This window comes from Mytilus trossulus, chromosome 7, assembly GCF_036588685.1.
Source record: "Mytilus trossulus isolate FHL-02 chromosome 7, PNRI_Mtr1.1.1.hap1, whole genome shotgun sequence".
Lineage (NCBI taxonomy): Eukaryota > Metazoa > Mollusca > Bivalvia > Mytilida > Mytilidae > Mytilus > Mytilus trossulus.
In genome coordinates this window covers 83,586,522-83,606,026 of record NC_086379.1, presented here as the reverse complement: position 1 = coordinate 83,606,026, position 19,505 = coordinate 83,586,522, and the positions used below count along the sequence as shown (strand labels likewise).

The window sequence follows — 19,505 nt, the reverse complement described above, 5'->3', positions numbered from 1 at the left end:
AGACACACTTATATCACTAAATTCAAATGGAAACTTTCAAATGATTTCTAAAATATTTTGAGTTCGATTTTGATCTCAAACCATAAAAAAAACTACACGCAAGCGGACGTTAAAAGTAAAATGATTTGAATTTCAACGTTCTTTACAAATTTCAATATCTGCAATTGGACGGTCAGAAACGATTTATGGCAAGGAAATATTTTAAAGTTCTGTGAGCAGAAAAAAATGATCAGGGTTAATTTACCAGGTCGTTCCACTGTTGATAAATTTAATAATAAACTCGTTAAGGATATTACAGTGCAAACAGCTCCTAATTGACACGTTTCACAAGAAAAGCCACTTTAACTTTCCTAATAATCTCTTGTTGTATGAGAGGACTTGGTACCAATAATCATGATGTTATTTGGCAAAACATGTGGAAATCAAACGTGGAAAACGTTAGAATTCACAAGTGATGGCATTCGACGGTTTTGTTATTATCAGGGTATTTATTGTATAAAATAAAGTAAAACTGATGTTGCGTATCGTAAATCAGTTGCGGATATTTTAGGGGGGATATCGGGCGTACCACTTTGATCGAGAATAACATTTTGTTTTGAATAAATGCGTCAGAAAGGTAGTTTATACATAAATATAATTTACAATTTTGGAAATAACACCCATCCCCCTCGTTAAAATAGTACAATCTGACACACACAAAAAATATTTTGAAGAACACAGTAGTTATTCTCTGTTTATTTGTACTAATGAGTCTTTAATAAACCCATTAAAAGCACGTTCTTTTGGTTTTCAGATGGGTGCAGATGATTTTTTCTTTTTACCTTTTCCACTGTATCAATTACGTGTTAAATTATTGGCGAAAATATATTTCAGTTTTGTTAAATTTTATGGATTTTGTTGGGTAGAATGTTAATTAATTTTTAGTCTTTCTTGGATAAAATTGTTTTTCCACTTCTAACCAGGCCAAAGCATTACTTTGCAAAGTGTACAATTCAGCTCATTATACGATCGTACATTATCATTATCTAGTTTGAGTCACCCTTTTTGCACTGCTCTTATTCTGATTTTTCTGATAGATTTCACATCATGTACTTCAGTTTTGATGTTCTTGTTACCATGTCATTAGTTTTAATCAGATATTTACTGCTGAGTTCTGACATTTCGTAACCTAGCTACATTTGATTGGTAGTTACAACTAATATAACGCTTTTCTGTGTATGATAGGCATAAGTTGACAATATGTGGATCGTTAAGCCTTAAGATGTATCCTTATCTTAGGTATTAGTACATTGAACATACGGATATTTTAAGTCTAATGTAGAATCCTCGCATTATGTATTGGTACATTGAACATGTATGTCTTTAAGCCAAATGTAGAAGCCTTATATTAGGTATTGGTCCATTGAGCATGTAGATCCTTAAGCCTAATGTAGAAGACTTATTTGAGGTATTTGTACATTGAACATACGGGTCTTTAAGTCTAGCGTAGAAGTCTTTTAAGTAAAGTCTTAGTAGTACATAAAGCAAACGGGCAGTTGATCTTAAAGTAAACTAATTATGTTAAGCATAGAACAATGAGCATACGGGTCTTTAATTAAAAGAAGAATCCTTAAAATATGGTATGTGTACGTTGATTATACGAATTCAAAGCCAGATTTTTACAAATTTTAGCCATTTGTTGTGTATACTTGATACATTAAAATAATATCAAAACTCAACAAACTGGTGATCATGTTAATGAAAAGTTACTTTCTATCTGCGCATAATAGATATAGAGGTGTTATTGTCACTTCTAGTTTCAGAAAGTCATTGCTATAGTTCGTGTTAAAACAATAAGATAATTCAGTCTATTAATCCTGTAACGCGAGGACAATATCCCGCGGGAATACCAATGAGATAACAAATCTGTAGACACATTTAATGTGTATCAATACATTTGTCTCTCCCTGAGGTTGATATATTGTCATATATCTTGTTTTATATTTGCCCAGACAAACCAAGTCATCAATGTCAGACAAGAACATTGGAATATTTATCAGAGACAGACTTCAACCCAATAACCTTGGAGACAAGTTACTAAGTTGTAAAACTTGTGTCTGGCCAATCTGTCATTTTGAACAAAAAAATATGTTTAAACTTAACCCAAAAACCCAATAAATGTGCAACTGAAGTCAACATTATTTATGATTCATTTTGGTAAATGCTTTATAATGATATTTTAATTCTTTTTTAGTATGCCCAAAGGTGTTATATGTTAGTATACTTTTGAAGTAAAAATAGTTCTAAGTCTTATAGTTCAACAACTTCCCCCAATTGGATGTAGGTTAGCTTCTGACTGATTTTGTGTTGACGACTGACTCTAAACTAGCCGCTAACAAAAGGGTTGTTTGCCAATAATACTTTTCTGGTGTAATTCAGGGCAAAGTGGTGGAACTACTGCGGTACTCCTGGAGCATATGTAGAAGACACACATCGTCTATGAAGATATATTGTCAATATAATTAATTGTTTAGTAATATATCGACACTAATATTGCACACGTTTTATTTTTTTTGGGGGGGGGGGGTCCCGAGCTTTTCCCCAGCCTTCAAGTGGAATGCTGTAGGTTAATCATTTAAAAGCATAGTTACTATTGTAAAGATCATATATCATGTGTATTGTGTAATCCAAGTATTTGTTTTTAAATTGGACTGAGTACCTTGTATTTGATTCATTAATTTTAAACTGTATGCTTAAGAATGATTTATGTATATATTTCAAATTGGTTTAAGAACCTGGATGAATAACCGAGTAATTATGAACAATTGGTTAGTCGTATCATTTTCAAATATTTTCCGTTAATGCATTTCCGTTCCTTCGGGAAATGACGCAAGACAAGAAAGAAACCTGAAGGAGCGAATGGATATCTGTCACGTGATCGTGTATTGGAGTACTTCCTGTTCATTGGGAAGACAAAAAAAAATGTGATTTATTAGTTTTTCACCAGCAAACCTAACATATGCATATCTATGTATTCGATATTCAGTCGGAATTATTATTCTTGTCTGGATTTATCAGTCAAAAATACTATATAGAGGACGATTGATTACTATAACGACAGCCATGATTTAAAAGTCGATATTGTAACGTTAATATCTATAGGTTATCCAATTGCACATTGATATCGTAAAATAACGTCACAATTTTTTTGACGAGAAGGCGTAGCAAACGTGCCAAAAAACCCACTTCACATTATGTTCAGTAGTTTATACTTTACGATTTATGTATGCAGACAACTTGAAAATCTGTTCAGCACGCTATTTCGGTCTTTTGGTGGCCGTTTCATCTACTATACCAATGGATTATCAACAACGAGGTTGAGAGTTCGAATCCCACACGTGTCAAGTGCATTCGACTTCAATCTAATCAAGATTTGTCAGATATCAGGTGTGGAAGTCATAAGTTCTGACGGGCTTCCTCTGGATTCCTCCACGGATAAACAAAAAGCCAACAGTAACCCTAATAATCAATCGGTCAATCGATTAGATAGATTTACGGTTATCAAAAGTAAGCTTGACGCCGTCTCCTCACACACTGTGATGATGCTGATATGTTTTCTTGCTAACTTTTAAAAGTCGTGATGCAGAGCAGCTAAACAGGGTAAAATAGGCTAAGGATAGTAAGGTACATTTGTATCTTAAACTGGTCAAACACAACCGCAGTATTTTTCGTGATTCCTTTTATCCTCTTTATTTCATTTTTACGCATAACACTATTTACCAGAACATATATAACAATGGCCATTTCCCCGACTTGGTACAGGACATTTTAAGAAAACAAAAATAGTGGGTTGAACCTGGTTTTGTTGCTAACCGAACCTCCCGCTTTTATGGCAATGTAAATTATAAATCGAAAATGACAACATCAAATGATGGGATAACGTATAAGGACAGAGAAACACACACACAATAGCTTTCAAAAGGTACCAGGTTTAGAATTTTATACGTTTTAAGTTTAGTAAATCTGTACGTCAAAAAGTGTAGAAAAAAAAATACAATACTTTGAACTAAAGAAGCAATTATAGGTATAGGAAACCACATTGAGCAATAACGTGGACTTTATATAACTTTGGGAGAGAACTTAACTATCATCATGATTGAAAGAGATTTAAAACAGTTAGTATTTATGATTTTATCTCTCTTGTTTTATTTTTTTTAGTGGAGAACGCAGATCTTTACGTCCAGGTGCGCCTTCAGAACCTAATGCTTACAACTACAATTACCCTAAACGAGGCTTGTTCATTATAATTAACAATAAAAACTTCCATCCGTCTACTGGACAGCGATGTCGGGAAGGAACTGGTGCAGATGCGGAGAGACTAGAAGAAAGATTTCAAGATTTAGGATTCGAAGTCAGACGCTACGATGACGCCACTGCATCAAGTATGACAAAAATTATGGTTGAAGGTAAATAAAATAACATTATGTAAAATTTAAAATTATGGGAACCAGCTCCCCCGATTCTATTTTCGTATAAGGTAGACTTCATAAAGGAGCTTTTCAAGAAGGATGAAAATAATTATTTTGTAGACAGTGATAACGCATTATCCCGTTCAAAGTTATATACAAACAGTTATCATCTTCGTATTTGAGTTATCATCTTCGTATTTGAGTTATCATCTTCGTATTTGAGTTATCATCTTCGTATTTTGACGTACATTATATCTGTGTACTGTATGATGACACAACAGATATGGCACGCACTCGAAGTTATGACAACTACGACAGTGGAACGGTGCAATCACATAATTGTCAATGGCCATTAACTACGGCTGCCTAAGTAGAGAAGGAACTGTTTACCATCACCAAGCACCTGTTTCTGATCCCAGAATGTCATAAATATGAATTAATATTATGTTTGAAACAAAGTTATGACAACTCTAGCTTATCAAACACTATTTGGTCATGGTAGAGAACAGACAAAGTATGACATAGTGAAGTAACAATAACACTATGGGAGCACTCTAACTCGAAAAGATGAATATTTTTTTCAGCTTGCAAAACATGCATGCAAAGCTGTATAATTTAAAGATATATTCTACCCATATCAACAAAACATGCATGCAAAGCTGTATAATTTAAAGATATATTCTACCCATATCAACAAAACATGCATGCAAAGCTCTATAATTTAAAGATATATTCTACCCATATCAACAAAACCAGACAGAATTAAATCACATCGATTTACACTGTCAAACGAGTTAAAATTATGCAATTAAAACTCCGGCTTTCAGAAAGATTACAACGAGAAACCTGGCCATCTTTTGTGATTGGTTCTGTCAGTTTGACATGATTATATAAAGCTACCAATTTATTCCATTTACATTTTATATTTGTATGTGACAGATCGTACATCATATAATGGAGGGATATTATAAACTTTATACGTACCTATAAAAACATGGCTTTATATTTCTAAAGATAACACATATCATTTATAAAAATATATAGCTTTTATAAGATAAAATGCAAAATAAGATTAAACTATTTGATGTCTGTTATTACAAATGTTGTAAAGTAACATCTATAGAGTAAGGCGGAAATTACAAATATAAAAAATCACGGAGAAGTATCATGAATCTCTGGTTACTTAAAGTGATTGAAATCAGCTAGCAATAATCACGTTTGGTTTCACTATTTGATCATTTACATTTTGTCATATAAAAATTGAGAATGGAAATGGGGAACATGTCAAAGAGACAACAACCCGACCAAAGAGTAAACACGCCAGGGTCCTTACGATTTGGTGTCTGTTTGACTGTTGTTTCATTGGACATCTCCTGAATTTTTTGTCCCTAGTGAATATTCGATCCAGAATTTTTTTTTATCCTACCTCCCAGATAATCAATTGTTGTCTCCTGAATATCTATCATAGTGCGTACTATTACCACTCTGACTGACAGTTCTTAGAACCTTTATGTTTTGTATAATACAAGAGCCCTATGTCCAGGTATCCATTCCACATTTGTCATTTCAGCAAGTAGTCTCTTTGGCATTACTTATGAGCGTCAGTTTTCATGGACCATTCTAGAACATCAGTTTTGATTGTATTCAAGGGATAATGGTAGATAACTATAGGTAGCAACATATTTAGCAACAGTTGGACCTTTCAATTTTTAAATCGGCCGTCGTTACCATGGACACTGCAAAAGTGTGAAAAATTGAAATATGCTTCAAACACAATACGTACAGTTATTTTACTTAGGAATTTCCAAAATGGCCACTGTATCCATAGACAATAAAAAAAAACCAGTAATTTGACCTGTCGAGTATAAATGAAGCATACAACAATCACTTATCAATCAATGTATAGATGTACACTCCGTCCTTGACTGAATGTTACCATAGAAACAGCAAATCAATGTTAGGAAGCCGTTTTGGCAACGTTTATGCTAGCATCATTGTGCATATTTCTTTTTGACCTTGTAATTGTATGTTTCAGCAGCGAATTATGACCACTCTGACTGTGATTGTTTTGGTTGTGCTATTTTAAGTCATGGTATTGAAGGTCGGATATATGCAACAGATGGAATGCTATCATTAGATGTACTTACTGGTCCATTTAGAGGAGATAGGTGCTCTTCTTTAGTGGGAAAACCGAAACTATTCTTCGTTCAAGTATGTATTTATTAATCATAGTAAGAAAAACAAAAACAATTGGAAAGAAACAGATTGTATAAAGTGACATTAGCTTGATAATTCGAAAAACTAAAATAAACTGTTTTGTTTACTCAAAATATTTTCCGAAATGAAAACTAATTATATTTTGTACAACAGAAAAGTATGTTTGAGATTTTTTTACGTGCAGTGTAACCGAAAAGATGCGATTTGCATAGACACCAAACGATTAATAGTTTTGCAATTATTGGGTTTCATCTAAAACTAAAGTAGTTTGGTGTGACAACACCGAATACGACTTTTGCGGTTTTATACTCGTCTTGAAAAAATAATTATTCAAGCCAACAATTACTGTTTTTCTTGTATGCTTGATTTTTTGCAAAAGCAGCAATGTTTGTTAACAAATCAAAATCTTACTAAAATGAAAATCACACAACAATCTACAGAAAAGCGTTTCTCTAGCATGTCTAGTGTATTTGTAAAATGAACTGCTCGTGATATGCATCAATTCAGCGATAAATCACACATGATGTGTCATGAATGGGTAAAGGAATATTTCTTCCAATAGTAAAACATGATATTCGGTGATACTGATATTTATTACAATGACACATTAAACTTTAGTAAATAAATGAGTTAGAGCTGTTCATTTAAAATATCTCTTTTTTATATTTTGTTGTCTTGGTTTGACAATTCTCCATACATCAGGAATAGAATGTAATATCACCATCATTTATCGATATTAATATCACAATTTACAACGTCATAAATTATTGTCCTGCAGCAAAAACGCCATATTAAATCTGTAGTGAGACTGAGGATAAGTTAATCACGGCATTACCATTGTTACCGGCAATAATCTGGCCGGTCAAAGCCCGACAGGAAATTCATTAGTACAGTAAAATTCAATGATTTCTACAGGTTAATTCACTAATGACATTCTAGTACTGATAATCACCTTGGTCAGTTAACTCACCTGCTATTAAAGATGCCAAAGTCGACATCAAAACCGAATTAAAATCTAGTATTCCGAATGTAGTTATAAGTTAAACAAAGAAATTTTTAGCCAAACATGCGCGATTCGGCAAATGCATATAAAGTACGCATTTCGTTTATCGTATTGAATTTATAAAAAAAACACGCGATCTAACAAATAAACTTATATGCAGATATAAGTTTATATCTGGATAACCCTGGCCTCACAAATGTTTTGGAAGTTTTCGTCCTCGGTGATCTTCAACTTTGTAGTTGTTATGGCTCTGAAACTTTTTACACCTGAGCATAGTTTTGGGTGGACGTAGCGCGCGTCTGTCGTATAAAAATATTTTTTAGTCTATTACCTTTTGATGGCTATTATTCGTTTGTTTCTCTGTCCTATATTTTCTCCCATGTATCTATTTATTTATTGTAACCCTGTCGTTTAACACTGCCATTAAAGCGGGAGGTTTGGCATGCCATAAAACCAGGTTCACTCCACCAATTTTTCTTAAAATGCCCTGTAACAAGTCAGGAAAATGGCCATTGTTACATTATAGTTCGTTTCTGTATGTGTTACGTTTCGGTGTTGTTTCTCTGTTGTGTCGTAATTCTCTTATATTTGATACGTTTCCCTCAGTTTAAATTTGTTACCCGGATTTGTTTATTCTCTATCGATTTATGAATTTTGAACAGTGGTAAAAATATTCTACTGTTTTTAAGTATCTCATTATGTGTGGTAATATGATCCTTCGAACAACACTTATAAGATAAAAGTATAAAACGTATCATATTGGGAGGGGATTATAGTCTTGTAACTTGGTTATGCTATACTAGTACCTACGTCTTAAACAAATACCGATAGACTGTCCTCTCCCTCTCTGATACTTACAATATAACTGTAATGTGATTTAATCATATCGTGTAAAAAAACAGAAATGTCATTGAAAAGAGCCTCTGCATGCACCTGCCCTATAGCTAGGAAGTCAAAAAGTGTTTTATATATTCCCTTTGTTACACAGAGTTTAAGTGCATTTATATGTTTTGTCTGTTTTTTCAAAGCCCTGATGTTTGTATACAGCTTCATGTGTTGAATAGCATTTGACTGTTTTTATGTTGGCCCGTACAATAATCTGCCATGAAATTGCATATTTTTTCATCTATTACAAGTCTGGTACTTTTTGTCCATCATCTTTAGTTTGTTGATAATCTCTTTTAATTTACATTTGTTTTAATATTTTCTTTTAACGATTAATTGTTACAGTTCCACGGGTTTTATATTGCATGGCTTTAATATTTTGTTTACAATCAATTTGTCTCCTTTCGGAATGTTCATTTTTAATAATAGATCATGCAGATATATACTTAGTTCGATTGTTATTTCAGGCCTGTCGCACAGCACCTATGAATCATTCCTTTGACAGTATGTCTGACAAGAGTGGGCTCTCCGAAGAATACGAACCAGCCCTATCGTCCATACGGAAAGTGCCAGTAGAAGCTGATTTCCTGTTTGCATATTCCACTGTCCCAGGTAGGAGTTTTCATTATCAAATATTGAAGTGTTCTAGGTAGCTGTTTTCATTGTGTAATATTCCACTATGCTAGATTAAATGTGTCATTGTCAAATTTCCACTAATATATGCATGTAAGAGATTCCATTGAAAAATATTCCACTGTTCTAGGAAGTAGGTTTTATTGTCCAATATTCCACTGTATTTAGAAGAATGTTTCTGAGGCAAATAACAACTGTTCAAATAAAGGCAACAGTAGTATACCGCTGTTCAAAACTCGTAAATGTATGGACAAAAAACAAAATTGGGGTTACGAACTAAAACTCGGGGAAACGCATTAAATATAGGAGGAGAACAACGACACAACATTAAAATGTAACACACACAGACATGGAGCAAGCATTAGACAAAATCAGATGAGAATGTCAAAACCAAAAACATAAATTTTGGATAGAAAAGTACCCTGACATGTCTTATAGTAATGTGAATTCACACTCAAATATAAGAGAAAACAAACGACGCAACGGAAACACAACGTTTAAATGTTACACACACAGAAACGAATTATGATATAACAATGGCCATTTTCCAGCCTTCAACTAGAAAAGTTATAGTGGCCAACAAGACTTGCAGAATTAAAAAAAACCTTAAATATATTTTATGTTTAAGAAATATGTACGTTAATGTTTTTTTTTACATTTAGGATTTAAATTAAACGGCACAAGAGTTTCTTAACATAATTGAAGGGGAGAGGGTTGTTTTAGAAATTTAAAAAATTCCTCAAATTATCATTTTATGCAATATATGTGTGCAAACTAATGCGATGACAGTTTTGTTCAATCATTTGACTAGTATGAATAAGGTATCGTCGGATTGGCTGCAGGCGGTATAGACACACTCTACGTCCGATCGTAAAAACGTCACGCACGATGTTCCTACAACCCCTATGATTTAAAACAGAATCTTTGAAATTTCCTCAACAAAACAAAATAAAATGTTAATTAACGCTAACCACTATAAAAACTAATTCAGTATATGTTTTCCTTTATGTTCTTATAGCTCTTGGTCATATGCTTAGTAATATCTAGTATATTTGAGGAGTAAAACAACAAAGCTATATGAAAAAAACGGATGTCCAACGTTACATTTTTGAACAACTGTTTTATCTCTTATGTATAGTGATCCTATTTCTTATTCTCTGATCTTCCCAAAACTTGGCAGAAGCAACGAAGTGTGTCAGTTCTTGGTTAAATTGAAGCCGTTCTTTTGTCGAATTTTGTTTGACTCGGTGGCTCCATATTAAGCTGGGATAAGAAAAGTGTCCAATGACGTTTTACTTTGACTTAACGGCTAAAGGTAGTTTTATAAGTAGACATAGCTAAAAATGTCTAACAAATGTGAGATAATTATAACATCTCCCGAAAGAACAAACATTTGCCTCATTGTTCGTGAGTTTAAAAATAGTAGATTCTATAAAACCATCTCTACACAGTCGTTTTGCAAGCGGTAGCCATTTTGTCCAAGTTGATATTTCATTTGTCCAAGCAATTAATGCGGGTTTGTTACCTGATATTTCAATAAGTATTTTATTATTTACCAAAGCAAAATTTAGATACACAAAAAGAACATAAAGTCTAGATTCTTTTTTTATTAACTGCATGTTTGGGTCTTACAGGAATAAAATGCTACGAAACATAACAAAACGGTAGCCATTTTGTCCCAACGTCGAAAAACGTCGAAAAAACAAACAAACGCTTTTTTTTTCGACGTTACATGTGCAAAATTTGTTCTATTGTATATTCCCGATACTTAAAACGAATCGTTTGGTGAAATTTAAAAAATAATTGCTGGTTGTCGAAAAACCCACAGTGCATGTTGTGCATGAAACGGAGGTAACTGAAAGACTTATTGGAAACAGCGACAAAAACAGTTTCATTGAATTAATGCAACCCCGTATTATACGGACGATTCAGGAGAAGATTAGTACATTTTGAAAGAAAGCAACTTCAAATGAATGGGAAAATATTTTCAAGATCGGGTTATAATAATTTATGTAATGGTTGTATTGCGACAAGTTATGTGTCCAGCAATTTTTTAATACAGATCAATTCAAATTAATCAAGGGTAAATATGTTTTTATTTACGTGCAGAGTGTCGGATATATAAATATATATTTGTATAAGGGTTGAATCAAGATATGAAAAATTTACATATGATATTCACCATGCAATCTTAACAGTCTGGGAGTGAAGTTTTGTTATAATTTATTTATTGAAAACCGTATACTTCTGTCCCATTTTCCCTTCCTTCAAGTTCATTACTTACGACAATACAACATTTTAAGGTTAATTATGGGTAAAAATTATTTAATCGATTTCCACAACTTGATATAAATAAATTCATGGTAAATAGACATCACAAATTTAATAGAGACAGATTAAGATTCAACCAACTACACGAAAAAAGCAAATGAAACTTGCAAATTGAATAAACGTGCGTCAAAAGTTTCAGAAAACTCTCTTTGACGTCGTGGTGGTGTAACGTCTTGTTGTAGGAACATCGTGCACAACGTTATTGTTACATTAAATACGAAGCCTCGTGCTATGTTTGTCGAATCTTTATCACTCTTTTCATTAAAAAAAACAATGCATCAACTCTGAGGTATATACATGTGCCCTATTACAAGACAGAACGTCTGCTGTAAATCTCAACATGCAACCATTTTCCAGTGAACGTATATCCTGCCTATTATCTCGGTCAAATATATATCAAACCCAAATCTAAGCATATGATTTAAGATTCCGAGTGTATGCATAAGTCCGCTGGGCATTCATTTTGTCCACACTTAACTAACAAGTTGCCTAGAACCAAAACAAATGAAAATTCAATCAAAGTTAAGCAAAAGATGAAGACAAAAATTACAATAAATTTAGTCTAAGAAAAAGATACTCTAAAATATCGATATAACGAACGACAAAAAAAAGTACATTTAGAAATATCTATGTATAAGAAGTAAAATAATACAAATACCGAACAAAAAAACAAAAAAATCATAACGGAAAGTTTGGAGTGAAATGGCAAATTCAAAAGCTAAAACACTATGTGTCTATGATGAGTTTATTTACACATCAAGCGAATGGATAACAATACATTATCAAGGATTGTATAAAACTACGTTCAAAGTGTGCTGATATATTAATCATACTTTCTAATAATCAAAAATCGAGCGCTTTGCTTCCGAATCGATTTTATACAGGAAAGTAATAAATTATGACCTTGAATCTTATCAGTTTTATACAAAAACACGTATTGATAAGAGATATAAATAAAATATAACGACATGTGTGATATATGTCAAAGAAACAATAATTCAACGACATAAATATCAAAAGATCAGTCTCCAACAATTGATAGGTGTATGCTACATATGATGATGCACTTTAGTCCAATAAGTAGTGAATAATTTAAGCAGATACTATAGATAATCTATAATTCACACACAATTATCAAATAAAAAATGCACTTGAAGAGTTCACAAACCACTGACAAGGCACAAGACTTGGTACAGGTGCATGAATATGGAGGTTAAACTAGTATTTTAAGGCAGATGTTAACTCAACATAATTATAACTCTCCCTTTGTTTTCAGGACACTATTCCTGGAGAAATAACCAAGACGGTTCATGGTTTATACAAGCACTGTGCATCGTCATAGAGAATTACGGGACTAAAATGGAACTAGTTCACATGCTTACTCAAGTCAATAGGATTGTTGCTTACGAATTTGAGTCTTGTAAGGACGAAGAGTTCACTGATAAAATGAAAATGATGCCTTGTATTGTTTCCATGTTAACAAGATATGTTTACTTCCGGCCTAAAAAACCGGATATCCGAGACTAACATACTCAAATATGCATTTGACCATCTACATATTATTCATGTATGTTTTAACATAATGTAGTGAAAGAGTGCTTATGTTTTATATCCAAGTGAAATAAAATCGGTGCCACTTTTATATTTTAAGTCTTGTTAGTTATTCAGTACCTAATAAGTAAATATATCTTGCTATGCATACTTTGGTAAGGAAAATAACAATCTAAAATAAATTTGGATTGGATATAACAATATTGCTACGCAGTAATCCAAATACAAATTATCCTTTGCTAAAAAAAACCGTATTCTGTTCAGGGTTCGGATATTAAATAAGATGCAGTAATGAACTAGTTCAAATCTGGCAGTATAAATTTAGAATGAACCACTGAGCCAAAAAGTGTTATTTTATGAATATTTTATTACTACATGATATTTATATAAAATTAATGTTCTGTATGACTGTTGAATAACATAATGCACTCCGTAATGATTCTTATATTTAAAAAAAAATGCTTTCCATGATCAGTTCCAGCTAAATCTTTTCATTTAAGTAAGGACTATTTCAACGCCGGTTATATGACCAGAAAGATCATGTTACTAATTATAATGAGATAAGGATGAATATGTTAAATAACATAAATAATATGCGAAGATACATGTCAAATCGATTATTATTTTAATAGTAAATGTTAATCAGGTAAGTAATTCTTAACAAACATGTCAAAACCATTCAAAATATTAGATTTAATATAGTGGTCATGTGCGATTTTTTACCAAGATGACACTCAGTAAGAATAACGTACGTATAGATTATACACATTTGGGTTATCCCCCATTGATCTATAAACCTATGAAATTCACAAATATAAGTTAAAAGATTGCGGAATTGATTTAAAGCACTGTTTGAAGAAATAGTCAGTAGATAACGCTGAAAGCTATAGAAGATCAGAAGTCGAAAAATGTGTTCTAATGGAGGGTGATAATAATTTTACTGCCCAGGGAAATCGTTGCACTGTAAATAAATGTTCTTAATAAAGTCGCCAAAACTTGCGAAAGTATCTCAATATGCATAATTGAGCTAGTACTAGAGAGTAAACCGATCTGCTTTCGTTAGTCGTAAACTATTTTTCTTATTTAAAGCAAACATCACTCCTTTATAAACTCATTAAAAAGAGAGATGGACAGATACTGGTATAAAAGAGGGACGAAATACACCACAGACCAGTCAAACTCATAAATCGAAAATAAACTGACAACGCCATGGCTTAAAATGAAAAAGACAAACAAACAATAGTACACAAGACACAGCATAGAAAACTAAAAAACAAGCAACACGAACCCCAGCTAAAACTAGGGGTGATCTCAGATGCTCCGGAAGGGTAAGCAGATCCTGCTCATCAGGTGGCACTCGTCATGTTGCTGATGTTATAACAAATCCGGAAAAATAGTCTTATTTGGTAGGTCACATTCATGGAATGGAAGGGGATTGTAGTTACGACGTTGTTAACATATCCGATATCATCATTCCATAACGGTCAACCAAATTTTGATGGCGTCCGTAAAATATACGAAGGGATTATTTCAATTTCACCTTTAAAAAACTGATGCTTTTCAATCCCGTTTAATAAAAAAAAAATGCATACAGCATTATATTTTTATTTTTTTAAGCTTAGTTTTGATCCATCCTATAAAAAAAACTTTATTCACCAATCATTGTAGCACAGGTCTTGGACTTTTATACTGTAAGCTCTCCCCCAAATAGGCGGTCCCTGATGACATATATTTATTTACTGATTGGTCCTATATAGATTAATGCAATCACAGTTATTATATATTGGCTATATAGGATACAAGTTTTTCCCGTATTGACGGACGATTAATGATAGAGTTGGTTTAATTTTATTGAGAGAATTGCCTTCACAAACATGACAAATACATCAGAAATATCAAATAAAAACAGATCACGAAAAAAAAAAAACAAATTATCCTACCATAGTATTATTATCTGTCCTTGATTTTAATGATTTTTATTTTATGAAATTTTTTAATACACCTAACACATAGTTTGTTTTTATAGTTTTCTCTTTAAATATCAATATATTATATCGATGTTTTTGTTCTGTATTAAAATGATTCTCGGTAAACTATTTCTTAACCTAAAATGTATTTTTATAACATTCTCAGAAAATGACATCCAATCTACCCTTATTTCATACATTTAAAGGAATATATATATATATATATATGTCGTTTCATAATCAATTTAACCGATCCCATTTTGAATTTAAATAGATTTACTATTTTTATACAAATATTTTTAAGAACAAGGTTTTTCTCAGAAATGACAACAATAAAAATAAGTACTTGTGTCCTTGATGCATAAATGTTTGGTTAAATTTTCATTGACACTTTTAAAACAGGTCCCAGAGTTCTATTAAGCGTTTTATTATTAGAACTTAAAATTATGACTTCTTTATCAACTAGATCATATTCTGATAAACAAATAGCTTTTTCAGAAATTATATCTACACGAAAGATACAGGTGGCTACTTTATTATACACAGATAGAGAGTCTTTTAATAAGTATCATACAACATATTTTTGTTTTTGTGAAGATTTAGAAAATGAAAAAATAAAATGGTCCATTAATTGTGTCTGGGTATTGAACGCATCAATGTAAATATAACGGAATTTGATGAGACTGTCATTAAAGTGAGAGGGTTAGCGCTATAGAACCAGGTTTAATCCACTTTTTTCTACATTTGAAAATGCCTGTACCAAGTCAGGAATATGACAGTTCTTGTCCATTCGTTTTTGATGCGTTTTGTTATTTGATTTTGCCATGTGATTATGGACTTTCCGAATTGATTTTCCTCTAAGTTCAATATTTTTGTGATTTTATTTTTACATGTACGTTATAGCAGATAGATTTCAAATGAATAAATAGTAAGAAATATTGTTATTTTTATATGTGGCTTAATTAAATACGTTCTTACATTAACGTGGTGAATTAAGGTTTTTTTTAAATGTTTTTCACTCGCCGACTTGTTTTTTTATTATCACGAGGCTGACTTCATGTTGGAACTTCTTAGAAAGAAATATAAGAAGTTAGCAATATCCTTTAACTCTACTTTCCGCCATATAGATGATGTTCTTTCACTAAACAATTCAAAATTTGGTGACTATGTGGAGCGCATCTATCACATCGAACTGGAGATATAGAATACTACAGATACAGCTAAGTCGGCTTCATATCTTGACTTACATCTAGAAATTGACAATGAGGGTCGGTTGAAAACAAAACTTTACGACAAAAGAAATGATTTCAGCTTTCCAATTGTGAACTTTCCATTTCTAAGTAATAACATTTCAGCAGCACCTGCATACGGAGTATATATCTCCCAATTGATACGATATTCCCGTGCTTGTATTTCCTATCATGATTTTCTTGATAGAGGGTTACTGCTCACAAGGAAGCTATTAAACCAAGAGTTCCAAATGGTGAAGTTGAAATCATCCATTCGTAAATTTTACGAACGCCATCACGAGTTGGTTCATGCTTCCATCTCAAGTTGGTGTCACCGTTGTCGGTGATTCGTCGTGCAATCAAAACATAGGTGTTGATTCGATAAGTTTAGAAACTTTGAACGAATTCGTTCATTCACTAAAGAACAACATGCACAATTTTAGTATGATTGCAGTGACCTCTTGTTCATTTAACGGGAACGTATTGCAGTATTGATTTGGATAATCTATAATCGTAAATGAATTCATGAATACATCGTGTTACAAAGAGGATGAAATACGACCACCTGACACCAAGCCTCCTAGGTATAGGCATAATGATTCGTCATAACAGCCGCCTTCTTTGAAATGATTTACCAAATGCATTGGTTTTGAGTGAACCAAATGATGATAGGTGAAGTCGGACTCATGCAGGTTTTATAATGTATTTTCATTTTCTATACCCTTGGTTTAAGATTTTTCAGAATTTGTTCTTAATCAGAAATATCTGTAATTGTCATTATGTCTTACTAGACTGTTCTATCGACTACACAAAAACGATTCTACTTTTGTTTGGATTTGGTTCCAATCTGCAGGCACAACGTTATTCTCGCATCAAGGCTTTGAAACATTAGCAAACATTAAGATCACCCCCAGATTTTGGTGGGTTTGTGATGCTTATTCTTAAGTTGTATATGTTGTGTCATTTGTGCTGGTGTTTGCCTGTTTGTCCTTTTTATTTTTAGCCATGGTGTTGTCAGATTATTTTCGATTTATGAGTTTGACTGACCCTCTGGTATTTTCCCTTCTTCTGTTATAACCGACATCACAGTGTCCGAGAAGAAATTTATCGAGGTAACAATGTGTGAGAAGACATTATCAAGCTCACTTACCATGCTTACGTCAAGTGAACTGTTTTGAGGATCGTGTTAAAAGAATAGTAATAGAATGATGAATAAATTATTGGGTTTTCTCCATATAGAAAGCGTGATACATCAGATGCTCGACACAATGGGAAGATGTTTTCTCTTTCATTGCGCTCATTGGTCTTTTACATTCCATTGTGACCCACGACTGATAACTTGCGATATCATTAATGAGTAGAAAACCCAATAATCTATACTAGTATGACATTGCAGTAAAAACCAGGTATATATGTGGCTGATTTTATCGAAATAAAACGTACGTTCCTATTTGTTATGAAAAGAGAAAAAAAATCCTTTTTTCCAATACATTCTTGAGATAAAGCAATCATGATAAGAAAACGAATAACTTTGGTCCAGAACTATCTCAAGTTTGGAAATTGCTTACAAATAGAACAACACTACAGTGGGAATAAGTCTCTCAACTCTCTGGTGTTGTGTTCAAACCCATTTTTTTTTGGGGGGGGGGGGGGTTGAGATGTGTATGACCCAGCTATCTAAAACGAGTGTTTTCCTGTCGTAGGTTGCTGGTTCTTGCAGTGTACTGTGCATACCTCCAACAACAAAAAGTTGTAATGGTGATATAACTAAGATAACGCATAATTGTGTACCACAACAACAAACAAAGAAAACAAATTACTTTAAACTAATTTTAATAAATGAAGTACTACAAAAATAACCATTGATGTAAAATTTAGATAAATATTGATTTTTAAAAATGTTATAAACATATTCTAAGTACTGAAATGCAGATTGGGAAATAACCAAGTAAACCAGGCGAATAAAAGAATCTCATTTTACACTTTAAGACATCATCTATGATGATCATACGATATTTGAAGGTTATTTGAACATTCATATAATTTAGTTATCAAAGCAGGTTGTCAGAAGAGAAAATACAAGAAGAAAAAGACAGAAATAACAAAACAAACAAAACAGATATTTGAGTAAAACGATGATTGATATTTTGTATTTAACGATGCTATGAAATCAAAAACCAAAACACATAAACGTGATTCTGCTTTGGTTGCAATCTATATCAACTTCATTTTAATCCTTATTGATTCCAATGAAATCATGTTATTAAAAGCAAAACTATAAAATACTGAACTTCGAGGAAATCTCAAAACGCCCTAATCAAATGGCAGCATAAAGTGCCCAAACACGTCAAACGAGTGGATAGCAACTGTCAAATAATGACTTAGTATATACAGGTATTTTCTTATGTAGACAAATGGTAGACTAAACCTGGTTTTATAGATAGGTATGCCTCCCAATTGTATGACAGGCGCATCAAATTCCATTATATTGACATTAATGTTGTGTGATTATAACAAACATAAATAATAAGTCAAAATGTCAAAAGCAGTCTACATTGTTATAATTTTTCACTATAAAAACAAACAAACATGTAACAAAGGAGTAGAAAGAGCTACGAAATTTAGAATAGCACAATTACATATAACGGGATTTATAAGATAAGAGCCACGTTATATGTATCAAATAGACATTAAGATAAAGCGCATTAGCAAAAATGAAAAACAAGAATCCAATTATTATAGAACAATAACAAAAAACGGGATACATGAGTACAGAGCCATGTCATATGTATGAACGAAACATAAAAAAGAGAATATAGAAAAATCACATTAGCAAAAATGAAAGACAATTATACTACAATTATCAGAACAAAAACACAATGAGATAATGGATATCACCAAAAACAGACTAAACAGTAAACAAAAAAATTAACATAATATTCATAAAGACAAAAAAAAAACAAGAATAGTATTACATGTATTACAAGTCGATAATCACCGTTAGTACACATAATGTATACGTCAAGACCATTTTGTATTATATGTGCAGTTGATACGGAATATTTCCCTTGTATACTGAATAAGTTGGGAAATGTATATCCCATATGCAAGTGAAATTGATATATTGCCTCCAAGGTGAGGGGACTTGATAATTTCAAAAATAACATTGTCTTGAAATGAAATTTTCAACGATATCATGTAACGCGTACTATTTTAGAATCTGATATACATTTTAATATTA

At 32.4% G+C, this 19,505-nt stretch overlaps 1 protein-coding gene across 3 annotated transcripts in view; it reads left to right on the top strand.

Moving 5' to 3' along the window:
• The window catches only part of LOC134726019 (caspase-3-like), a 30,451-nt gene extending 17,290 nt beyond the window's left edge, over positions 1-13,161 (top strand). For 2 of the 3 annotated variants that reach the window (XM_063590378.1, XM_063590376.1), the window contains exons 2-5: positions 4,198-4,445; positions 6,484-6,659; positions 9,021-9,165; positions 12,794-13,161. In XM_063590378.1, coding sequence (XP_063446448.1) covers positions 4,198-4,445; positions 6,484-6,659; positions 9,021-9,165; positions 12,794-13,044 — 820 coding nt within the window. In that variant the 3' untranslated portion in view covers positions 13,045-13,161. The remainder of the gene's footprint in view (positions 1-4,197; positions 4,446-6,483; positions 6,660-9,020; positions 9,166-12,793) is intronic. The other variant, XM_063590377.1, reaches the window with a different exon arrangement.
• Positions 13,162-19,505: the final 6,344 nt, after the last annotated feature.